Raw genomic sequence first — 24,751 nt, 5'->3', positions numbered from 1 at the left:
AAAATGTACATTAGCCAGATGTGAAAAGAAACAAGAGAATGACTCAGAAATATTGAAGTACTGGCATTTTCATTAAGAGTTTACTGGTTAGTATTAATAACAATTAAGTTCACATGCTGCCCAAGAAGCTTCTGCATTGACTATGTCTCTTTGATGTCTGGGATTTGACCATTTCATACCTCAAAAGCAACAAAATATTTGTTCTTATTCATCCGTTGCTTCTGATACTGTAACCCAAAACTCTTGATAGCTTCTTGCCAGTTGATGGCAACTTAAGGGAATGGCAAAGATGAGTGGATTTTCAGGGAGACACCACACGTTACTGAGATACCACCTAAGAAGTACATCAGACTGGTGAAACCCTAATGACCCTGGATCACTCCTTTCCTACTAGATAAACTCAAACAGTATAGAAATATTTCATATAATCATAAAAGAAAAAGTAAAAGATGGAACATGAGGAGGGAGCATTCAAATCAAATCTACTCTTCAGAGGCTTTCAACACTACAATTCGAACATGGGAGGCTCTCTGCTTCATGGACTCTGGAGCCGCCAAAATCCCTAACCAGTACCTACAGGAAAAGCATCACAGGGATTACTGAAGGTAAAACCAACAATATGCCTAATAGAAGCTCTTCCCTCAAAAGCCAGCTCTTTTCAACAGAAACTGAACTTCCTTATGTATCTTTTCCCAGCTCTAGCCAATGCAGGAGAACTGTAACTTTGTGTGGCACTGCCTGATAGGTTGGATTTTTCCTGAGCAAGAGGTGGACAGCTTTATGCCACCACTAGATTTATAGTCAATCTGAGTGTGTGTCTTTTTTTCCCGTTCCTCTCTAAACTGTCTCAGAAAATGCCTGGCTATTATGTCTTAATACATTAGGATACATGCCTAAGCACTGCACAGGGTCTGGAGAAAAAAGTCCTTTGGTTCCAGTTATGGCTCAAATCTTACAATTTCTCTAGCAATTGCTTCAATCAACCAAAGCTGGTTTGGTTTTTCTCAATGAGCTAAACAATATGATCATTCTGAGCTGAGGGGCTGCTTGTCAGCATGACTCTCAATGGGGTGGCTAACATGGAATATGCTCCACAGTCTAGAAACCAGGACAGCACAACTGCTGTTCCCCTATACATGCATCTCCAGCTTGGTGGGTAGGGGCGATAAGGAAGTAAGAATCAGTAAGTTGAAACAAGAGGCCTGGTTTACATACAACATACATGATAATGCTTAAAGCTAGGATGAATCCAGAGGCCCCAGCATATGATTAGGATACTATAATTGACACATTGACTCTTCTTCCACACTGCTGTTTTCTGATCAAAACCCAACCTGGAGGTCTGGCTAGGCCCAGCCAAGGGAAAAAACAAGGGGGGCTGAGCAGCACACAGGCTTTTGAATGCACTTTAAGACTATAAGAATCAGAACAAATTTCTCACATTTCCCTCCCTTCTCCACTCTGTGGCCTTATGCTAAACACTGCTGTAAGAGTTACTGCCAGAACTTAGATCTCAAGTGCTGATCAGGGAACCTGGTTAACATTGTTCCTAGACAAGTATTTGAATGCAGCCTCTATTCAGACCGCCTCTAAACAGGAAGTTAACAGACATCACACACAGTCAGGGAAGGCAAACCACAGTGCCATAAAGATGGATGCTGCTGTCAGCTACAAATCACTCTCACCTCATTCAAAATGTTCTCAAGCAAGGAACAGGCAGGACAAAAGTCCATAAGCCTCACCTCCTCTCAAACTGGGTTACTCAGCCTAAAGGTCCAGTGTTCTGATTCCCGTTGATTAATACTTATCTACTTCATTCCTTACCATGACTATCACTGCCACTAGACTAAAAATTATACTCTTCTTAAAACTGAAGACAAGAGGGGAGGGGGGTGGGAAGGGACAGACTGGGAATTCGAAATTTGTAGATACTGACAGGCATATGTAGAAAAGATAAACAAGATTATACTGTATAGCACAGGGAAATATATACAAGATATTGTGGTAGCTCACAGAGAAAAAGAATGTGACAATGAATATATGTATGTTCATGTATAACTGAAAAATTGTGCTCTACGCTGGAAATAGACACAACGCTGTAAACTGACTATAACTTAATAAAAAAATAAAAATAAAAAAACTGAAGACAGTACTACCAGATCAGTTATTCCCATTAACTCCTTATTTATATAGCCTATCCAAGGAAAAAGCCCAAGGAAAGACTATCCTTGACCCAATCCATTCCAAAACAGTCAGAGACTGGATATCAGTCACCAAAAAAGCACCATTTCCAACAGGTGTGGATTTTCCCTCAAAATACACAGAGCCCCTCCATGGCACCACCTTTAGCAGCTCCAGAAGTAGCCTCCTTCCCAACCAAGCACCAATGGAAATGCTACTCTAGGACAATATTCCATCAAGACTGATTCAGCACCAAAAATATGAATCCAAGTGGTTATCAGACCTCAAGGAAGAGTTTAGCTCAGTGTATCAAAGAAAGAGCAATACAGTTAGCACTGAACTCCCAAATAAGTTAATCTCTAACATACAGAAAACAACATATAGACTCCATGCTGCTGCAAGAAAACAATCAGGAGTCATCTGCACTGGGAGGAGGACTGGATGGCTGGAGGAAACAGGTGAGAAGATTTCTTTTCACTTTGATTCTATGCCTGCATTGTCTATTCAAAAAAAATAACTAAAAATTTTCAGAGAGAAATGTTTTAAAAACTCAAAAGCATCAGCTCTTCTCCTAACACAGATCTGCTAAACCTGCCTTTACTCGTGCTTCAAGTCCAGATCTCTCTGTTGCAGTCTGGCCTGAAAGCACTGCTCTTTTCCTTTGCTGAAATACACTAATATTAAGTATCTCCCAGCTCTCTTCGCAGACACACACACACAAGCCCTCTAAATAATCGTTTATCAGAAATGAAAAAACTGGTTCTCGGAAGGCTACCTGATTCTCCAGATGACAGCAGAAAAAAAGCGTGCTAGCTAGCTCAGTTAGCAGCCGCATGCCTCCCACCCACCAGCAATGCCTCCATCTCCACTTCAGTGCCAGCCCTATGAACTAACATCTTATGTCTGGAGAGAAGTTGATGCTGGGGAAGAACCCAAAGAGGCTACCATATCTTTGTGAGGGGGAAAGCTGTCCTGGGCTGGAGAATGGCACCCAAACCTCTGCACTCACAGGAGTGGCTAGCTCCTTAGTGTAATTTAGCTCAGAGAGGCAAAAACTACTCTAAGTCTGGGTTTGGTTTAGGGAAGGGTAAGTTCTGACTCCATTGACCCTCAGGCACTGAACTAGGATACAGATCCAGTGGGTCCCAGAAGCTCAGCTGAAGAAAGCGGTGGTTTAGTTGCTAGAGAAGTACCCACACAGACGAAGACAATTCCCTTCTCCGGGAGGACGAGGGAACGGTGCACGATGAAATAAAGGGGTAAGATTCTGCGCTCCTGATTCCTCTGCCTAAATCAAGATAATTATCCTGTGCTTCCTTCACCCGTAAGGATCCCCCATTTGTCCCAACCGCCGGCAAACACAAAACTGAGAGTAGGGAGCGGCCCCCGCACCCTGAGGGCACCACTGGGGGTGGATAGAGTTAAGGGGGGGCTCGTTAGAGAGGAAAGAAGGGGAGCATGGCGGGCATGAGGCAGTGAGTGAAAGCGGGGAAGGCGGGGGAAACGGGGCGCGAGGAAGGGGAGAAAGAGTAAAAGGAGAAGAAATGAAGGGACACGAGCTGGGGGCGCGCGAGGCCGAAGTGAAAGACCGGGGCGCGCGCGCGAGGAGCCGGGGGAGGGGATGAGGTGAAGGGGGAGCGCGAGGCGGGGGCGCGCGGTGCCGGGGTGGGGGGAGGGGGACGCAAGGCGGGGGCGCGCGGGCGGGCGTCGGCTCGCGGGCGCTTCCCCTCCCCCCGCCCCTCCACCTTTCCCTTCCCCCACCTCCGCCACCACCGCCTCCTCCCAGCCTCCCTTCCTCGCTCCTCACCGCCCCCGGGCGGGCGGGCGGCCAGGCCGGCCTAGGCCAAAGCTCCTCACCTGGCGGTGGCGGTGTAACTCCCGGCTAGCTCGCCTCCTCAAGCGGCGGCGGCGGCGGCGTCGAAAAAGGAAGAGGCGACAGCACAGTGGGTTCCGGACCCCGCTGACGGGACCGGGGGCGGGGGTGGGGGAGGGGGGCGGGCCGGACCGGGGCGGGCGGGCGGAGCAGACACTGCGGTACAGACGGGGGCAGCGGCGGCGGCGGCGGCTGCACCGGCGGCGGCGGCACCACACAAACAAGGACGCTGATTGGGCAGCTGCCAAGCGCCTCGGCTCCGCCTTCCCCACACGCCACGACGCCCATTGGGCGACCTAAGCCGGCCTCCCCGCCCTCCTCTTCTCGGCCATACCAATAGGGGATGGGATGCCGGGACTACACCCCACCCTTGAAGAGTGAGTGGCTGGAGAAGTGATGATTGGCGTTCTTAAGACCCAATCCTAAACGGAGGAGGGGGATGGTCTAGCGGGGGCGCGTTAATGGGTACCTCGGCCAGTCCCAGACACATCCGGGTCTTCAGCAGCCCATTAAGTGTCGGGGGTCAAAAAATCGCTTCAGGCTGCAACTTTACCTCAGAGACGTTTTGGTCCCCAGGCAGCCGCCGTACCCCAGTATCCCAAAACCGGGATTCCCCTTTGGCTAGCTCTCATTCTTCCAATTCTAAAGATGGAGACTGGCGAACGGCGCTGGGCTCTGCGCTGGGTGGTGTGTTTCATCGCGACAGAATCCAGGAATTTCACGATAGAAGTAGCTTGAGGCGCTTGGGCCTTGCAGTCTATTTGGGGCGTGGCCTGTCTCCGTCTGCCAAAGGCCTTAAGCTTCCCGGTCTTCATTGTATCTCGGCACGGTCCTCTCGTGACTAAACCACGACAGGAGGAAAAAGGGCTCGCCAAATTGCTGAGAAATTACGCCGTGAAGAGCCCTCGCAGCTCCTTCTCTCGGGATCTCCTGGTATGGTTAGGTTCACAGTGAGGGAAACAGCCTCCCACTCCACCGACTCCACCTAATCAACTCAAGGCCCAGCTCCTGCTAGCCTCCCTACTTCCCCGAAGCAGTTAGGGCCCACCTAACTCTCAGCGTTGCTCGAGCAACTAACCACAAGTATTGCTCTTGAACATCTTGACGATAGGGACCGAGTATCACAGAGTCAGTGTGTTGGGGAAAGACTGTAAGGCACTGTGCTATGTGTGCAGTCTTATTTATTCGTTTAAGAGGTTTACGTGGATTATTTATTCCTCGTAACTCTGTAATACTGTTATCTCCATTTTACAGATGAGGAAAATGAGGTACTGATCAAATGATTTACCCAAAGTTACACATAATTGGCAGAGCTGCAATTTGAACCGAGGTAGATCAAGAAAGGGTCTCAGAGAGGCTAAGTGACTTGCAAAGGTCAGACAGCTCATTAGTGACTAAGCAGTGGTTTAAACCCAGAAATAACTGGTTCCAGGAGGCACTAGAATGTGCTTTCTGAATCACTTAGAAGTCATGCTGTGCAATGGAAATGAAACTAATACAAACTACAATATACAAAGTAGAGAAACAACTAAGTCCTACTTTATAGCACAGGGAACTGTATTCAATAGCTTGTAATAACCTATAATGAAAAAGAAAATAAAAAAGAATATATATAACTGAGTCACTATGCTGTACACCAGAAACTAACATAACATTGTAAATCAACTCTACTTCAATTTAAAAAAAAAGAAAGAAGAAACTAATGAAGGGCATAGCCACAAAAAGACACAGGTAGACCTGGAACACACACAACATACAGAGACATGCCACAGTTCTTAAGTGGGTAAAAAAAACCTCATTCAAGTATAATGTCCTGGTAAAGAACATGGTATATGGAGTCAGACTGCCTGGGTTTGGATCTCTTACCAGTTGTGTGATCTGGGTGCAAGTTACTTAACCTCTCTTCTCTATGTCCTAGTTTCCTTATCTTTAAAATGGGGAGGATTGGTAAGTACCTAGTTCATAGGGTAATTGTGAGGATGATAAAATAACACATTGAAAATGCTCAGGACAGTGCTAAGGGTACAGTAAGTACTCAGCGAACATAATAGCAACTATTTTGAGAGTTTTCCTCACTTTTCCAAAATTTCACCCTCTTAAGTTCAAAATTCAGCTTCAGTTGTTATTCTACCTGTAGTACCTACCTTGTACTGCACTGAAAATTATTTCTCTACTAACCCTTCAATTTAATGCCTTCGCTGACTCAGTTATTTCCCATACATGATATAAGACCTATTATGTGATCAGACACTCTTCTGTGTGCTGGGGATATAGCAATAAATGGGACAAAATCACTGCCCTCATGGAAGGTACAGCCCTCTTTCCCAAACGTGCTGTTTTGTCTGTTATCAGTCCAATGCATTCTCTGCGTCTGAAGGGCCATTCTTCAAGGGTTGCAAGGATATGTGAGAAACACAGTGGTGGAAGATACCAGCCTGAGGAAGATACTAGTGAGGACTGAGGAAATGGCTTTCAACAAACTTAAAGTCAGGCCATGGAGGGGGGACTTTCAATCTGGAATGATTAAGCTCCAAGGAAGACAACTAAGTGAGGCCACTGGTGTAATGGACATGACCTTTGCCCCATGCAGGCTCTGCCTGTTTGTTCATTTTCTTTTTGGGGCTAACATTTATTTAGTGTGCTTAGCACTTTATGTGGATTATATAATTTATCTTTAAACAACCTCCCCAGTTTGCAGATGAGGAAAAACTGAGGCACAGCATTTAACTTGTCTGATATAATAAAATTAGTAAATGCCAGAAACAAGATTTAACTAAAATTTGTCATATTCAAACCATGTACACTCTGAAGTCTAGGAAGATAAATTGGGCCAGGTAATTTGGACATATCCTTTCCCCCATACAGCTCCCTAGGCCAAGGACGGAGATGTCAGATGCCATATGAGTACTTTGCTATTGGAATTCCCAGATACTTCTGTGGTTAAAGAATTTAGTAGTTCCACCCATCAGACTATACAGGCCTCTTGAGGAAGCCCCAAAATGTGAAGCATCAGCTGGGAGGTAAGGTTGATTATTGTTTGTGAACTGAGGGATACTCTAGACCAATAAGATTGTATGCTCTATTAAGGTAGGGACAGCCCTAAAATTCTCTCTGTAATTCCAGACAGTTCAGTACGTGGCTGGGCATACTACACTCAATAGAAACTTATGATTTCAGGAAGGCAGTTGCTCCCTTGCAGATGGCCCTTGGGGATGATACAGGGAAAGTCTGGTTCTAGGGAGTGGGTCTGATCAGAACCTGGGGTAACATGAGGGTTTCCTTCTGAAGAAGGCATCTCCTAGTCCCTAGCAAAAACAGATGGCATTTGATAAACAACAAGGACCTACTGCATGTTACCTACAGGGAACTATAGTCAATATCTTGCAATAACCTAAAAGGAAAAAGAATCTGAAAAAGACTGCATTTGTGTATGTGTGTGTGTGTGTGTGTGTGTGCACTTTGCTATGCACCTGAAACACAGCACTGAAGTTCAAAAAAAAAAAAATTAAAACAAACAAAACAAAACAGATGGCATTTTCTAAGTTCCTGCTTCCCTCCTGTGCAGCTCAAGATAGGATGGGGAAGCATCCTCTGGCTTGAAGTTCCCAGAATTCAGAAGCAGTACTGCTCTCTTCATCCCCTGATCACCCCTAGGAATCTGCACTGGGGCTCATGTAAGTTATTTCCTCCATTAACACTGCTGCCCTCCCTCCTTCCCCAAGGCATTTCTCTTTGGTTGGCTAATTCCCTTTGGTAATTGGTTTTGCAGCTCTGTTAGGAGTTGTTTCCTGTGTTTATTTCATTATACAGGAAAGAAAGGGAGAACTCGGAGTGGGCCAAAAGGATTAGAAAAATGATGCCTGGCTCCATGATGCCCACATGCAGTGAGCCCCTTAATCCTTGCCTCTGTCCTCCTGGTGCTGTCCCTAGGCTGAGACCCTGGCTGGAAGAGTATTGCCCGCAGCTAGAGCAACTAAGGAGGCCTAGGATGAGTGCCAGGACTTCCAGGATGCATGAGGGCTGCCAATACCAATGACCGGGGAGAGGGCTGTCATCCCTGTGGAGGTACTAGAGAAGCTGGGAGGGGGGAGCTGGGGGAGAGGAAAGAAGGCAGAGATGAGCTCAGGGCCCCCAGAGAATGGAGCCTTTGTGTGGGGTACAGATGAGGGACAAGGGGGTGATTGTGTGGGAGGGCCGGAAGTGCCACACAGACTGGCACCACCATAGCTAGTACTGGATTCACCCCTCTCCTGCCCTGAGAACTCCCTATGCCCCAAGGGACCAGTACTAGACCTGGTCAGGGAAAGCAGTGTGTGCCTGAAGGCAGCAAGGGATGGAAAGGTGGAAAGGAGGATGTGCAGCCAAGAGAAAAAGAGAGGTATCCCCCGCCATTACCCCAGACCCAGGGAACAGGAGGCAGAAGAAAAAAGACAGAAGCAGCTTTTACTATATTTACATCCAACAAAACTTCGCAAGGAACAATCCTTATTGCACAGTCAGGGCCCTGGGTGGGTGAGGCATTCCCCAAAGTGGAGTGGACAAGAAGGATCAGAACTAGAGGGGGCACCAATTCTCCCTAAGGGGAGCCTGGGACTCCTCTAGCTCCCATCTCCCGAATTTCAAGGAGCTCCAAACCACTGGACCATGGTGCCCCCATTTCCCTTCTCTTTCTCACCATCCATGAGAACCCCATAAGCAAGGGGGCTGTGGCTCCAGAATAAATAACTTAAAATAAAATACAAACACTTAAGGTAGAAAGGCATGGAGAGCCTTGGGCTCCTTCGACAACTCTAGGGAAGAGGGACCATCACTGATGGGGAATGACATCCCTCCCTCCCATTCAGGGCAAAGGCTCAGTAGCTCTATATCTTGCCAGTTGTTTTTTAAAACAAAAACTTATAAAAATGACCAGGGCACTGCAGATCTGTGGGTACCCTGGAGGGGAATTCCTGGTATAGGATGGGGAGGTACAGAGATGTGCCAGCTCCCCCCACCCCAGCCCCCAGGCCTCCTCCAACATCAGCATGAGCATGTTGGGCAGATTGGAAATAGGGGTTTTGTGACTTTTGGTAACAGTGGGTCCCTCTTCCTGCTGCCCCTGCTCAGAGCTTATGGCTGGGCATGCTTCCCAGCCTGTTCCCAATTCCTCTATAAAAGGAACAGGGAAGCAGTTTATCTCTAGAATCCTTTCTCCCTCACCTCCTCACTCCAGGCTGGATAAGGAAGCTTAAGGGTCCCTAGCATTCCAGAGGTGCTCCAAAATATTTTCGGCAATCAATGGCCTTTGGGGTGGGCATCTGTGCCCGCCGCTGCCTCAGCTCCTCCTTGCCCATGCTGCTGGCCAGCTTGTTAAAGGCGGACTTGTACTTCTTGTCGAAGGCCACTAGGGAAGAGGGTGGGGGTAAGTTAGTATATTAGGAGTCCAGCCTCCCACACCTGGCCCCAGGTCTCTAAACTCCTCAGCCCCCTGCCTGCTCCCTCACCTATATCCACATGGTCCTTGCCCAGAGCAGCCATCGTCAGGAATAAGATCTCACGGTAGATGCCCCTGGAGCAGAGGCAGGAGGGTATGAGCGAGGGAAAGGGGGCATGGAGCCGGGACAGACCAGTGGGAGCAGCATACCTCTGCAGGTGCAGGCCAGCGGGAGGGGGCCCTAGCGTTTCCAGAAGGAGCCCTATAGCCTTGTGCACCTCATTGAGACCGACATGGCGCAGCACCGACTCCAGCAATGCCAGGCTAAGGGATACAGGTACTGGGCCTGGCCATACCACCCGCTGGGGGATCTGGCCTAGGTGAAAAAAAAAAAGGTACCCAGGATTAATGAGCCCTCTAAGCGTGGGACCCACCCCTTCCCACCCTAGGCCAAATACCAGACTCACTGTGGACCCTCCAGAGCACATAGAGAGGTGGGCAACTACTGGGGTCAGGGGTCAGGACATCCCACAGCAGCCGCACCTGCACAGATGCTGGATCGGGCATTAGCCAAGGAGATGGGGCCTGCAGGGAACCAAGATAAAGGAGCCAAGCTCAGGGAATGGGAGGCAAAGGACAGGAAATGGACAGGCGATGTTCCCAGAGACAGACGGACATCACAGGACATAGCCAAAGAGAAGAGGAAAGGAACTCTTGTTCTCCACAGGAAGGCAAGCTCTGTGAGAGCAAGGACTTTGTTTTGTAGTCTGCTACATCCCTAGTGCCTAACGCTCTGCCTAGAACCTAAAAGGTGCTCAATAAATATTGGTGCAATGAATAGACGAGCATTAACGAATCATCACCGAGGTACCGGGCACTATACTAGGTGTCCAACAACAGACCAGTGAGATGAGTGCTTACACCTTTTTACAGATGAGAAAATTGTAGCTCAGAACAGTGAAATAAAAGGGCCAGGAGTCAATCCAGGTACAAATGACTCCCAAGCCTGTGCTCTTTCTATAGCACCAAGGACACAGAGGACTGAGAAACAGAGCTGGGAGACAAGGAGGGGAAGCAGGGACCACATCAGGGCACTGACCGGGGTGGGTGGGGGGCCATCACAGGAGGCCAGCACCAGGCATGGCAGAATACTGGGCAGGCGCAGCCGCTGGAAATACCACAGAAGGTTCCAGAAGATGATGGGGTGGGCAGCGGGCAGCTCAGGCAACGCCAGCACCTCACTGCCCTCGTTCTCTACCAGTGACTCCAGCTCCTTACGCAGCACCAGGGGGCTCAGGTATGCCCATGCCCCACCCTCGACCCGCCGGGAGGCAACCTGTCAGGCACAAAGGGGAAGGGCAGTGGAGGGCATGTACCATGGCCCCATCCTCAGAGCCACGCTTCCCACTGAGCCACCACAGCCAGCAGCTTCTGGGATGCCCCTTGCCCTCGATGCCCATCTCTCCCCAGCACCACTGAAGCCAACCACAGGGCAACACATACACACACAGCCCTTACCCCCATGTGGCCATTGCAGAGCTGGGGTTCATCCAGGGCAAGGCAGAGCCTGCGGTCACTGAGCACGGGGCCTGGGCCCCCAGGGACAGGAGCGTCTCTGTTGCCACTGGCACCAGCAGGCTTGGGGCCGGGGGCGCTGCAGGAAGACAGCGGGAGGGGTTAGCCCTTGGACCTTCACCTCCCTGGCCCACCCACCGCACTTTCCCCGCTTTGGGCACCTGGGTCGGGAATCAAGGGTCTGGACACTGAGCAGGGGCACAAAGGGGCAGGCGCAGAAGGGGCAGGTCGTGTTAAGGTTGGAGTCGTCAGGTGCCCAGCCGGCCATGATCTCCTCATCGTACACCAGTGAGTCACAGGCGCGGCACAAGGAGCAGCTGGACAGCAGAATCTGCAGGCAGGGAGACCCCAGGAAGCAGGCCCTTTTGGCATCCAGGCTCAGGTGCCCATGCTCCTTCTTCCCCTGCCCCTCTCACCTTCACATCCCAGCCCAGCCTCCCCACCTCCTCCCAGCCCCTGCCTGTGACAGAGTGAATGGGAGTGGTGTGTGTGTGTTCAAGCACATCTGTGTAGGAGGGGTTATCCTCACTTCCAGGGAAGGTGGTGGGAAGGATCCAGGGGTGTCGCTGAGGCGCTCTGAGGAACGGTGAAGGCTCACACTGCTGAGAGAGGATTCTGAGAGGTCCCACTCACTGCCCAGAGAGGCTGAGCTCTGCCATTACATGAGAAAGCACAGTTAGCCCACCCCATGCTCCTCTTCACCCAGGATGCTGGCTTCAGCCGCCCCTCACGGCCCTCTCTGGGCACACCTGGTCAGCAGCCCTTCCCCAGGCCTCCTGGTGCTACAGTGGCTGGACCCTCCCCTCACTGGCTACCTCGGACGCAGTGGATCCAGGGCGCTCCCGGGGGTGCAGAAGGCTGTCCATGGGGCTACGGCGGGCTGGGGGAGGAAGATCAGGGGGCAGCTCAGGCGGGGGAACGCGAGAGGCAGGGGAGCGGCGGGAAGGAGTGAGCAGCTGTTGGAGGCGGGCACCCAGCCCTCGTCGCGGTGTGCTGGCCTCATCCTGACGCCCACCAGTCTTGGGCACCCGCCCACTTGACCCTTCCAGGGCTTCAGTTGACTGGGTACTCAGGGCTGAGCCTGAGTCCCCTGGGCTGCCTCCAGCTGCTGGCTCCTCTCCGGTCAGGCTCAAGTCTGAGAGGCTTCCATCGTGCCAGGGTACAGGTGATCCCCGGGGTTCCAGTACCCCTAAGGCCTCTATCACTGCAGGGCAGAAAAGAATCAGGGAAGATGGAACTCAGCCCCTCCTCTAGGAACTGAGTAAACACAATTCCTGGCCTCACGAACTCTGGCACCACAACCCCCACCATGATGGCATTCCAGGCAAGATTCCCTCAGGGTCTACCCAGCACAAAGCGCCACCCCTCCATCCTGGCTCTAGTCTTCCCCTCTTTCACTGGCAAGTGGTTAGGAAAGCTGACAGGACTGAGGGGTGGGGGGTAGGACAAGGGTACTCACTGTGGGCCACGCCAGCCTCCACGGTGGGCTGTGCCCCTCGGGCACTACCCAGGCTGCCGCTTTTCACCAGACGCCCCGTAGGTGAGGCGGGGTCCCGCAGGCTTCGCCCAGCCCATGTAGTCTGGCGCTGAAGGGGGCGGGTTGGGGAGAGGCGCCCCAGATAGGGCTCTGTAAAAGATAGGGAGGGGGTTGAAGGCAGCCGGGTAGAAACCCAACCCCGGATTCCAAAACAGCTCCTTGCGTGGACCTGAAATCATAGGGCTTCTCCCAGGCAGAACTTCATGTCTTTTGTCACCAGCCAAGTGTAATTTCAATACCAACCACTAGGCCAGCCCCAGTTCTCTGTGACTGTCCCTGCCTGAGCCTCCCTAGTCCATCCCGAGCCATGTCACCAGTCCCTACCCACCTGTCTGGGAGCTGCCTGCCTCTCGTTGTGCTGCTGTCTCCGCCTCCTCCTCCTGCTTCGGCTGCTGCCGCCGCTGCCGCCGCTCTCTCAAGGGCTGGCGGAACTGAGCAGCCCCCATGACGACGTTCCGGAGCTTGGCCCAGCGCAGGCGCCCACCCGGTGTACCAGACGGCCACTTGCTTTCCAGCACCGCCTGCCAAGCACCATGCACATCAAGATGGCCTAGTTCCACACCCTGGCCCAGCCTGAGGCCCACTGTCTGACCTGGAGCCCCAAGGACCAGCTTCCCCTCCAGATGTCCTGCCTAGGACTGTGCTGCGTGGCTCAGCCAGGAACAAGAGCCCAGAAGAGGCAGCTGACAGGAGCCACCCTGTGGGGTTCTAGAGGAAGTCAGAAGTGATGGAGACAATCTGTATCCAGACTCTGCTGTTTATAAACTACAGTCTTTGATGAAATCAGTTCATTTTTGGTCATTAGTTCCCTCATCTAAAAAACAGGAAATAGTTTAGCATCATGGTTAAGGGCCTAAATTCAGGACACATCGCTATGCCTGTGTTCATACCTGAACTCCCTAACTTACTGTGGGACCTCAGACAAGTTACTAACTCTCTGTAACCTCATCACCTCATCTGTAAGATGAGGCTAATAATCATTCCACTTCATGGGGCTGTGCTGAAGATAAAGTGATTTTAAATGGGTAATGTATCTGGAACAGTGCCTGGCATATTGGCTCACACTATCGGTGATTACTGGGCGGTAGCAGTACTTGCCCAACCTCCTTGTCAGGGCTGTTGCGGGTGAGAATCAAAGCAGCCAAGTATGAGAAAACCCTCTGGAGGCACTAAGGCACTAGAGGGGCACAATGGATGACAGTGGTTATGGGACCTGGTTGGACTGTCTGGAGCCTGATCTCCAAGGACGGTGTCAGGGAGCAGCATCCCTCCCATAAACACCCCTGGCACAGGCTGCCATCCCACCCCTCACCCCAATTAGGTACCTTGTTATAGTAGCCATAGGTGATGGTGTTGGGCACAATGCCTGCCCGCCGCATGTCCAGCATGACCCGCACGGACAGCACAGGCTGCCCATAGTGCGAGCAGAGCTGCATCAGCACCCGGTAACACACCTGGGCCAGGAGATGCGCAGGATGAGAGCGGACTCACTCCCAACCCGAATCCTCCAGGCTCAGCAAGCACCGTCTTCCAGCCTCCCCAATTCTCAGACTCTACTGGCCCCTGGAAACTCCTGGGGTTGCCTCTGAGCCACCCACCCTTCCGGCTGACCCTGCCACCCTGCAGGCTCCACTTCTACACCCTGAACATGCTCATTAATTCAGTGAACGTAACGGAGTATCTGCCCAGCTCTCTGGCCTGTGTCCGTGCTCCCCATCTGCTTTCCCTGGTCACCAAGTCTCCCTCTCAGAGCCCCCACAGCTGCATGAGCCTTTGCTGGGGCTGGGTGAGGGTGCCCACCTCGTCAGGCAGCACCACCTTGCGGCTCTCCATCTGGCGCAACACCTGGTAGGCTGTGTGCAATGCCCGCACCCGGGAGGGCGCCGACCGCACGTAGGCGGGCAGACACAGGAACCACAGGCCATAGCAGTGGCCCAGCAGGCACCGGGCCCACAGCTCAGGCATGGCTGCTGACTTCTGCGCCATCCGCTGTGCGACCTTCATCTCCTAGGTAGGGCAGGGGACACACCGGGGTGAGTACGATGCCAGAGCAGGGCAGGTCTTAAAATAGTGTGGGAGAAGCAGTGCCCTCCCTGAGGAAGGGGCTGTACGCTGCTGAGGCAGGACACACAGCCCTGAGCCCCAAGGGAGATGTCCAGCTTGAGCCTGAGCAGGTGCCCAGGAAGAGGCAGCAAGCCCCTGGCTTCCCAGAGTTCTCAGAAAATGAAGATGAGGAAGGTGACAATGGTAATGAGTGCTAATGTTTCCTGTGCCTTTATGTGCCAAGCATGATGAAACCTCCTAACAACCTTATGGGGTAAGTACTACTAGATCCATTTTACAGATGAAGAAACTGAAGCAGCAGCCCTTGGTGTGAGCCAGATGCCTCTGTGGGGCCCACCTGCTGGTTACCTGTTTGGTACGGCGAGGGGCAGGACTGCTGGGGGCACTACGGGATGGACCCGGCACAGGCAGAGCCCCGGGTTGCTCTTGAGGAGACTCAAACAGCTCAGCCCGGAGCTCTGGGAACCCATCGTAGCTGGAGGGGCAGAGAGTTGCAGCATCAGGAGCAGTCAGCACTGTCAGCCTGTGGGGCCTTGGAACAAGTGAGGGGACGAGAGGCTCTCACCAGTACTGGGGAGTGGATTCACTGCCCTCTGGCACCGGGGGCTCCTCAGGAGGTGTGATAAAGACGGTGAGCTCACTTCCTGACAGCTCCTCCAGCTCCACCAAGGGTGTCGGCTCAGGCTTCTCCTGCTCTGGGTGGACCTGGAGCAGGATGGTAAGAGAGTGAGCATCAAGACAGTGGGCGTGACTTTACAATAGCTAAGAAATGGAAGCAACCTAAATGTCCATCCACAGATGAACAGATGAATGGATAAAGAAAATGAAATACTACTTAGTCATAAAAAGGAATGAAATAATGCCATTTGCAGCAACATGGATGGACCTAGAGATAATCATACTAAGTGAAGTAAGTCAGACAGAGAACGACAAATATCATATGATATCACTTATATGTAGAGTCTAAAAAATGATACAAATGAACTTATTTACAAAACAGAAACAGACCTGCAGACATAGAAACTAAACTTATGGTCACCAAAGGGGGAAAGGGGGTGGGGGAGGGATAAATTAGAAGTTTGGGATTAGCAGATACAAACTACTATATATAAATAAACAATAAGGTCCTAGTGTATAGCACAGGGAACTATATTCAATATCCTATGATAAATCATAATGAAAAGAATATGAACAGGAATATATATATTGCTTTATATTTTTAATGTAATATATTAAATATAATACATTTATATATTTATTTATATATAACAAATAACATAATTATATATAATAAATATACAAATATATTTAAATATATTTGATTTTTATATTATATTTATATTATATGTTTAATATAACATATATTCACATATTGTAAATCAACTATACTTCAACTTAAAAAAAAAAAAAGACTGGGCATGGAGCAGGGCCAGGGTGTCCTGAGGATGGCATCCCCCCAGGAAAGCACATCCATAGAGAAGAAGCAAATGGGCCCAGACTCTACCAAGGCCCTGGAGATGTCGCTTGAGATGGAGTAAGGAATGGGAAGATGGTTTAGGAAGCCCGTCATGTATGGCTGCAAAGGCTGTGCACTGTATAACTCCAAAGGCATCATCTCCACCACAGAGGAGATACAGAGTGTGTTTATAGTGACCCTGGGGTAGCAGAGACAGCCAGGATAGAGCAGAGGACAACAGGCACAAAGAGAAGGGGTAGTGCCCAATACCTTGTCAACACAAGAGTCAAAGAATTCCAGGGCAGCATGCCGAGCAGAGCCAAAAGAGCATTCCTCGATAAACTGCGAGAACATCTGTGTGTGCAGCAGCTGGGAGTACAGCTTGTGGCTGGAGCGTTCCCGGGATTTGAGGAAGCCTGAGGGATGAGAATGGAGCAGGGGAGGTTACCAGGGGTCCCTATCACGGCCACCCCCTTCTGAACCTTTTTCTTGGCTCCCTGCCAACTTGGCATCTAAGGCCATCAAAGCCATCCTCTCTTTGGCCCCTCTGGCACCCCTACACCACATGCCAAGCTGACCCCCTCAGCTCCCCCAGGACCATGGTCCCATGGAATCCTCTGTTTTGTCTGTCTGCATCTACTGCCTCAGACTAGGGGTTGTCCAAAGACAGGGTACCTAAAGAGAGTTTGGCCAGTGGGGGTGGCTCACCACAGGTGTCACTGTGTCCCCCAAGCCCAGGTCTTCCCAGAGGACAAGGCCACAGCCTGTTCATCTTTGTACCCTTATTCCCCCAAGCTCCCAAGAGCATATGGCTGAAAACTGATGCCCATAAAAACGTATGCCGAGTGAGGGAACAAGCAACTGTGTGGTTCCCAGTCCCCTCTGTCTTCCCCTGGAAGCCCAGCCCCTGGCCAACCCTCCCGTGTCACCCTCCCTAAGCAGAGACAGGCCCTCTTTACCCTGCAAGAAGAAGAGGTTGTCCACATCACGAGACCCCTCAGAGGGGGCCTGGGTGAGCGGGCGCAGGAAGTCCCGGTAGCCCTTGAGCAGACAGGCCATGAAGCGGAGGAAGGCTCCCTGGACTTCACGCTCCAGCCGGGCCCGGCGGCCACACACTGCCTCGTAGTCTGTTAGCAGGAATTCCAGGGAGGCCTCCTCCTCAGGTCCAGTATATGCTGGGGACCAGGGCAGCCGAGAATCAGGGCCAGCACCTGTAGGGCTTGCCTCAACCCTGCTCGTCACCCGGGAGTCCCCGCTGCCGCCTCACCACCTCCAGCTTCTAACAGACCTGGTGCCAACAGTGACTGAAAAATTACCTCCAGGTAACAGTTTCAAGCCTTCCCAATGGTAAGCTGGACCTTCCTGGCATATTTAGGTATATCCATATTACATGTCCCTCCCTTTTGCTTAAACCGGAATTTGAATTCCTCTCACTTCCACCAAATGAAATCCTAACCCCTCTAACCTCCTCCAGTAAGGTCTAACTCTGCACAGGCCTCCCTCCCCAAACTGGAGGTTTAAGGTCAAAGACAGTTTCCAGCCTCCCACCCCCAATCCAGGCTTCTCACTCTGATCCAGCTGCTGGTACAGGTTTGTCAGTGTAGCCAGCAGAACCTTGTAGGGTTTGCGGGGCAGGGTCCGAGGGGAGAGGGGCTTCTTCTCCGTCCTATGAGACAACAAAAGGAGAAAAGAGTCATAGGGCTCCTCGCCAGCCTCCTCTTTCTGCCTGAGGCTTCCTTCCCGCAGGTAGCACTTCATACACCAGCCATCTCCTGCCCAGCTCCACACAGCCCCCCGGATGAGACCCAGCCCTCTTACTGGAAGAGCATGTTGGTATCAAGATCAACACAGATGACATCAGCAGGCGGGTCATGCAGATCGAAGTAACTGGAGTGGATGCCCACGATGAAGGGCACGGGGGCGCTCAGCACGTCTGCCAGCACCAGCGGGCACAGCGGAATGTAGGGGCACTGCCAGTGCAGCGGGAAGATCATCTAAAGCATCAGGAGTGAAGACCAGTGAGCAGGGGGAGAGGGGGCATCAGCCTTGGCGGGTGGTGCCTGTTGAGAGAAGCTGTCTGACTTGGGCTCCAAAGAAGTGCTCCTGACAGAAGCTGTGTGTCCCGTAGACTGTACCCAAGGATAAGGCTGAGGAACCTTCCCCAAGGAAGGAAAAGTAAGGAGAACCAAGGCAGGGATGGGGGCACCAGAAAGAACATTCTGTGGAAGGCAGGCTAGGGAGGGTGGCACTCACAGAGACGAGGGCCTCGCAGACGCTGGTGAGCAGGTCCGGCCGCAGCGAATGAACTAGTAGTTTGTGCTCCGTGAGCACAGCCAGCAGCAGCGTGATAGCCAACTCAGGGTCCAGGCTCTGCAGCAGCTGCAGGAAGCTGGCACCACTGCAGGCAATGCCAAGGTGGGGGAAGGGTCAGCAGGAGGCCCTTCCCTAGCCACGGGGCGCAGACACCCCCGGGCCCAGCCTGCACAGACCTCAACAGCTGTGCCCATCTGCCTGGCTCCTACCATGGCCTTGGTCATCAAAGCCCCCCCAACCTGGGCACATACCTGAGGGGCAGGGGCGAGGATACAGGCTGGCAGAGGAGCAGGTTGTCATAGGGAGACATCTGGGAGGCAGAAGGGCCATGGGTCAGGGTAGGTGAAGGCTAGTCCCTGCCAACTCCCCTCCTCCCATCCAGCCCCTACCTCGGCCTCAGCTCTCACCTGCACCAGGATGCGGGGTCTCTGTGGGGAAGGGAAGGGGACATTATGAATGAAGTGGGAGATGTGCCTGGGGGAGAGAGGGATACAGTCAGAGGCAGACTCTCAGTCTACTTCACCGCCACATTCACTCTTCTCCTTCACCTGTCCACAAGAACCTTATTCCTCCCTGAATACCGCCTTGAGACCAATGTCAGCCATCAGAGTCTCCATTATATACAACATTTGTACAGCTCAGAAAGAGATTCCCTCTGGGCATGCACAGCCCCTGGCCAGGACTTAGTTACCAAGCGTAGAGTGGATTTCAGGCCCTGCTCAGCCCCTTTGCAATGGACCAACCATCCAGCTACACACTACAGCCCCATTCTCCACCCCCAGCTCCATCCTAATCTCTTCCAGCTCTCCTGGTCTCCTGATCCTCTTGTAACCCTTCCCGGTGTCAGGGAAGCCGTGCTCACGCTTCCAGGGGCAGGCGGTGGGGGCCTGAGACGGAGTAGCGGTAGAGGAAGGTGAGGAAGGCGCGGAAGGCAGGGAAGGCGGGCCAGCGGGACAGCACGGCAATGGCGCGGCGGGTGCGCACGTCTCGGCCCCCCAGCGCCCGGCCCCGCTCCACAGCGCTCAGCAGGCCCAGGGCCCGAGCTTGCCGCTCCGACAGCCTGGCCCTCGGGAATGCCTCGTAGAACTGCAAGGCAGCACCGTACACCTGGCAAGGGCAGAGGAGCAGTCAGGAGGGCCCTGTGGAGCCCGGACCCCTTACCACACTCCACACACCCACCTTATCACCAGCTGCACCCGTGAGCACAAAGGTGGAGAAGACGGGCACGGGGTACTTGGTCTGGGTAGGCCAGCACTCGATAGTGGCCCCCATGGGCAGGCAGAAGACGGGCACTGACTCGGGCAGCGGGAACGCCTCATTGTCCTCCTCTGGGTAGCGGCCCAGCAGCTCTGCACCCCCGGCAGAGTCGGGGATACCCAAAAGGAGTAGGGTCCATCAGACTCCAGGGGAAGGAACCAGAGGATCCCAGAGAAGGGCCAAGTGGCAAAGGGGAAGTGAGTTCTGGGGACACTGAAGGTGCCAGCCAAGAGGCACCAGGGCAGACAGACACAGAGGTTCAAGGGGTTGGCTACTCACCTGCCTCATACACGAGCGTGTTGGCCTTGGCCAGGCCCACCTTGTAGCACAGGTACACTGCTGGGCCCCACTGCCCCAGAAATGGCAAGAGACAAGCAGACACACGGCTAACAAAGATTTCTGGGGTCCATTTTCTCCACCACCCCTAAGTAGTCTTGGTGATTAGAACTTCCACTACTCACAGTCCTCCAAGACCAGACTCCCCTCTGGGCCCACCCTTGCCGATAGAGGTCTCAGTCCTAGGCTGCCCTTTGTGCCCAGGGTCCACACCCTCACAGGGAGATGGTGCAGGTCTCAGCTCTTAGCCGGGGCCCCCACTCACCATGCCAGGGTTGAGGTTGCGGGGCAATCGGCAGTAAGTATGAGGAGTGTCCTCGCCCTTGCTGGGCAGTACCAGGCAGAGGTCAGTGATGCCCAGGGCATGCAGCCCTGCCCCCTCTGCTGCCCGCCGGTAAGTGAGGTAGGTGCGGGGGTGCCCAGGGCCTGGAGGGGCCAGGTTGGCTGAGTGACTGTAGGGTGTCGTATCTAGCACTTGGAAGCCAGGCTTGGGACGTTCTTTCCCCTCGTACAACACCCTTGGCAGAAAGAGCAGAGAGATGTCAAGAGTTCAGGACAGAGAAGAAAGACCCCAGTCCTGCTAGATCTGCCTACCTAGTCCTATCCTACCTACTCAGCCTCGTCAAACCCTGACAGCACGATCGCTCTGCCCTCCAGATCCCCTCTTCTGCACTTGGCTCTACTTCTTGATCAGTAACAACCCCTCCAAGCCTTCCACAGCTCTCAGGCCCATTAATAAATGCTAAGAATAAAAGCTACCATTTATTGACTCTGTGCTAAGTCCCTTTACATGGATGATCTTATTTAATCTTCTCAACTACCCTATGAGGAGGTATTATTTCCCCCAATTTACAGATGAGGAAACAGGCCCAGAGGGGCTTCATAGCCTGCCCAAGGTCAGAGCTAGCAAGTAGCAGCACCAGTACACAAACCCAAATCTGTGAGAGGACTAAGTATATATAACTTCAGGCCCTTCTCCCTGACCCCCAGACCGCTCTCTTCCCATTCTCACTGTCCATTCCTCATCCCATACTCCTCCCTCTCCCTGCCTCACCCCGGAGCCCTTCCCGCCCTCCCTTGGTGCCTGCATGGGTAGGTGCACACACCCCAGCTCAACGAGGGGGGGCTTGTCACGGCCCCTGCGGTAGCAGATGACGGGTTGAGTTCCACCCAGGAGCCCAGCACTGAGTTCCAAGGGGTGGCCCCCAGCAGAAGCCTGGATGCAAGTGTAGCCCTGGGGCACCTCCTCGCCCAGTGCTCTAGCGATGACAGCCACATCTGTGATGGGCTCAGCTGGCCGGGGAGGGCGCAGGAGCCCACTGGGTTCAGGAACCCATGTTTCCTCAGGGATGGGTCCTCCGTTCCCTGCAAGCCCAGCTATCACGAAGTAATCCACCAGCCGGGGGGGCCGCTCCTCCGCCATGGCCCCCCCCTCACTCACTGCATCTGGAATGGTCAAGTAGGGCAGAGATGAAGCAAGGAAGGCTGGTGTTGCCATGGCAACCAGGGTGCACGCCCCCTCTTCCTAGTCCTTTCAAGGAAAGGCAGAATCAGTGGTCAGCCAATCCTGAACTCTCCCGCCTGTGACATCACCAGGCCCCCAAAGCCCACCACAGCTGCTTAAAGAGACCAGGACACTCCTTCAGTGGTACCGGCCCTCTCCCTAGAAAACCCAAACTCCACTGCACTGCACACAGCTAACCTGGGCTCTGACATCATATAGTTTCTGTATCCCTTTCAAAGGCCCCATCCCTCTTCACTCCCTAACAGAGAGCAGTCTTTTCGGTAATAGCCTGCAACGACAGCATTCATTCTGGCCATGACATCATGCCAACTTTAAACAGTCTTTTTATGGGTTCTGGCCTTCCTACTCTAGTTATGACATTCTAAAACCTCATGAGCCAGCTAATATTCTTAAAGAGCCCACCTCTAGGTTTTCATGAGGACCCCACAAAACCCAAGCTTTAAGTTTCTTTTTACCAGACTTAAGTGTCCTTTTTCCTAATCTAACTCCATTAATCTGACAAGAAAATTAGTGCCCTCCTACCTCCAGGATCCTTAGGTATCCCCAGTTAGGTCCAAAGCTGCTGTGGGAGACAGTCCCCGCCATCCCCAAGCCCTCCTCCGTGGAGCCCAGAGATGGAAACAGGCCCACAACAGCCCTTCAGTAACTGTTCTCACCTGCCTCCATGGCCCAACCCCAGGGAGTAGGAGCCCCAAGGGTCCCTGGGTGCCCCAGGGAGCAGAAGCTGGGAAAGCGCTTGGTGGGTGGCTTGCAGCAGAGGACAGAAGGCGTGGGGACTGCTTCAGAGGGGAAGGGAGGTGACTTCCTGAAACAGTGGAGGGGAAGCTGCAGCTCAGCGGAAGTCAGCCTATGGGTGTGTGCAGTGATGGTGGTGGTGGTGGTGAAGATAATGTTGAAGGCTCCAACACAGCATCATGACAAGTTGGAACCTTAGACTAAAGGACCTGCAACAAGGCTTAGAAAGCTCAGACTGGATCCAGGATGTACAGTCCTACCTAACCTCCCACTCCTCCCCAGGGAAGATGGGACGACGGAATCTCATGGAACCAGGCTGGTTGTCTCCTTAACCTGGGCTCTGGCCACCCCCCCCCCAACTCCTGCTAAATTTAGTCTCCACATCTGCGAGGTGAAGCCAGGAGTCAGCGTCAGCCTCCTGATTTAGCTCTGGGACACAGCCCCGTGTCTCGTCCAGTGCAGGCGAATGGGAGCCCTATGCCCCATGCCCCAGGCAACATGCGGGAGCCACGAGGTGGGACCAAGCTGAGGGGCGCGTGGTACCCATCGGCAGGACCTGGGCAGCCTGGCCTCCTCACCGAGCCAGGAAGAGTCCTGCAGAAGGCAGCCCTTTCTCATTGGGGAAGGCAAGGGGCAAGGGCGCCACTCTGGGTCCCAACGCCCACAAGCCAGGCGACGGGAAGTTCGGGTTGGGGCAAAGGGCGCGCCTAGCGGGAGGAGGCAGAGGAAGGAGCAGGAGGGCAGAGAGGAGCGGGTGCGTGGCCGCTGGGGACGTGACGGCAGCAGCGCCGGCCGCCGCGTGACCCGGGCAGGAGGGAGGGGTGCTCGGGCTCCGGACCCACGGGAGCAGGAGGGGTGCAGGGCGCCGGGGCACGGCTAGCTAACTCCCGGCTGCATCCTCCCCTCCACTTTCACTTCCCCAGGGGAGAGGAACCGGAACCAGATGTGCAGCGCCAGAGAACAGCTGGGGGAGAGCCCCCGCCCTGCCAGCGCTCCCTCCCTTCCTTCCCCGCCCGCTGCCCCGCCCGGTCCAGCCCCTACCTGCCTGCCCCGCGACGCTCCGGCCGGCCGGCCCGCGGGCGGGTGGCTCGGAGGGCGGGCTGGCGGGCCGGCGGGCGGCTGGGCTACCCGGCCCCGGACATGGCGCAACGGACTCGGGCGCCGCTCCCGCCGGGGCGGCGAGTGAAGGAAGAGGCGGCGGAGGGCTCCGGGGCGCGGGGCGCCGTGGAGGGAGATCCAGGCGATCCCAGCGTCCCCGCCGCGCTGCGCCACGCGGGGACTGTGCTTCCGCGCCGCTCGCTTGCGCCGCGCGATCGTCCCGGCTCCCGCCGCACTGGAGACCGGGTGCTCCTCCGCGCGCCCCGCTTTCTCCGCTCCCCCCACCCCCCTACCGGGCCGCGGGCGCCGCCGCTCCCCCCAACCCCCCTCCCCGGCCGGCGGCCGTGACCCTGGCAGCGCCTGCCCAGCGCCCAGCCGCCTGCAGCGCGACCCCTGGCGGCTGGGAGGGCCCCTTGCACCCAGGCGGCTTCCCACCACTCGGCCATTGCCGCAGGACACTGACCCCAGGCGGCCCCTGAAGTCCGAGGTTCGCTCCCATCCCGCCCTGGGTCCTAGTCAGATGTGGCTTGCCTGCCAGGGGGAAAGCCCTGAAAACCTGGTTTGCGGAGACCCTGGTAGCTCCCCCTACTTTCAGATTTAGGGTACACTGCATTCCCTTCTAGCCTTAGCCAGAAGCTCTCAGTTCTCTTTTCTGAAAATGACAACAGCTTTGAAAAGAGGAAGAGCAGAGGCCAGGACTGTAGGGTGTGGAAGAGCAGCAGAGGTGGGGGTAACTGAGGAAGGGCACTACTCTTCTGACTGTGCTGTGTGGGGAAGAGAAGAGGGCAGAAGCTCAGCTGGTCAGAGGGCTAGCAACCCAAGCCAGGAAAAGGAAACTATCAGAACAAGGTTAGCACTCAAGCATCTGTGAATCAATGAGTGGAGAGGATGGGGGAGGATGAAGTGAATTCACACATAGCAAGGGGTCAGGAATGAGCCTTAGGAGAACCGGGTCAGAGGCTGGCCAGGTAGATGTAACCAGGCCCTCTAGGCTTAAAGGCCATAAAGAGGGAGCCAACCTGGGGCCTACCTGGCATCAGCAGTTTTTAAATCTTCTCTTTGGAAGCCTTAACACTGAGGCCAGCTACCCTGGGGAAAGCTGGGGTCATTCTACCACCAGAAACATCCAGAGCCAAGAGCTCAGCCAGCAGTTGCTCCTCACCTCCCAACTCACTGCCAGGCCTCAGCGTTGAAGAAGGGCAGTAGCTTGCCTCGCCAGTCAGAGCCCCATCACCTGATACTACAGCAAAGCCCTGGGCAGATGAGAGGGCACGTGTGCTGCTAAAGGAGGCTACACCCAGCCCGGACCCCCATGTCCAATGCTGAGTACAAATTCTGAGGCTGGAGGCCCCTCCACAAACCACATGTTGAGAAGATGCCCAAAACTT

The 24,751-nt window shown here is 53.7% G+C and overlaps 2 protein-coding genes and 1 long non-coding RNA gene across 8 annotated transcripts in view; 1 reads left to right on the top strand and 2 right to left on the bottom strand.

Moving 5' to 3' along the window:
* The window catches only part of GATAD2B (GATA zinc finger domain containing 2B), a 71,659-nt gene extending 67,474 nt beyond the window's left edge, over positions 1-4,185 (bottom strand). Inside the window, exon 1 of one of the 2 annotated variants that reach the window (XM_032464213.1) lies at positions 4,039-4,185. The gene's annotated coding sequence lies outside the window, so the exon portion shown is untranslated. The remainder of the gene's footprint in view (positions 1-4,038) is intronic. The other variant, XM_032464212.1, reaches the window with a different exon arrangement.
* A 261-nt stretch (positions 4,186-4,446) lies between these two features.
* Positions 4,447-13,485, top strand: LOC106728741. 2 transcript variants are annotated; one of them, XR_004314004.1, is made up of 3 exons: positions 4,447-4,987; positions 7,620-7,728; positions 13,095-13,485. It is a non-coding gene; the product is annotated as an uncharacterized LOC106728741 (long non-coding RNA). The 2 variants fall into 2 exon arrangements; XR_001365002.2 differs by lacking the exon at positions 13,095-13,485 and adding an exon at positions 7,865-8,620.
* DENND4B (DENN domain containing 4B) lies at positions 8,479-23,703 on the bottom strand. 4 transcript variants are annotated; one of them, XM_032464207.1, is made up of 28 exons: positions 23,311-23,703; positions 21,112-21,451; positions 20,271-20,523; positions 19,949-20,018; positions 19,592-19,761; positions 19,275-19,519; positions 18,820-18,886; positions 18,664-18,722; positions 18,353-18,497; positions 17,918-18,093; positions 17,668-17,765; positions 17,059-17,274; positions 16,370-16,515; positions 15,209-15,348; positions 14,992-15,118; positions 14,380-14,586; positions 13,905-14,033; positions 12,908-13,100; positions 12,502-12,669; positions 11,858-12,246; positions 11,572-11,694; positions 11,204-11,373; positions 10,986-11,121; positions 10,567-10,803; positions 9,935-10,052; positions 9,678-9,843; positions 9,538-9,602; positions 8,479-9,437 (listed from the first exon to the last, which is right to left on the bottom strand). In XM_032464207.1, exons 2-28 carry the CDS (start codon positions 21,426-21,428, stop codon positions 9,292-9,294), a joined length of 4,476 nt encoding a protein of 1,491 aa, XP_032320098.1. In that variant the 5' UTR covers positions 21,429-21,451; positions 23,311-23,703; the 3' UTR covers positions 8,479-9,291. The 4 variants fall into 4 exon arrangements, with proteins under 4 accessions (XP_032320098.1, XP_032320097.1, XP_032320096.1 ...); XM_032464206.1 differs by having other exon boundaries at positions 23,307-23,702; XM_032464205.1 differs by lacking the exon at positions 23,311-23,703 and adding an exon at positions 22,187-22,723.
* Between the last annotated feature and the right edge of the window lie 1,048 nt (positions 23,704-24,751).

The sequence above is a fragment of the Camelus ferus genome, chromosome 21 (genome assembly GCF_009834535.1).
Source record: "Camelus ferus isolate YT-003-E chromosome 21, BCGSAC_Cfer_1.0, whole genome shotgun sequence".
Taxonomy (NCBI): domain Eukaryota; kingdom Metazoa; phylum Chordata; class Mammalia; order Artiodactyla; family Camelidae; genus Camelus; species Camelus ferus.
The sequence above is the reverse complement of the archived record's forward strand: the minus strand, read 5'-3'. Positions and strand labels throughout refer to the sequence as shown.

Coding starts and splice junctions, on each gene's coding strand:
- DENND4B (XM_032464205.1), bottom strand. Junction 17,766..17,917: donor GATACCAACATGCTCTTCCA/GTAAGAGGGCTG, acceptor GTTGTCTCATAG/GACGGAGAAGAAGCCCCTCT. Junction 10,053..10,566: donor ATGGCCCCCCACCCACCCCG/GTCAGTGCCCTG, acceptor GGTTCCCTGCAG/GCCCCATCTCCTTGGCTAAT.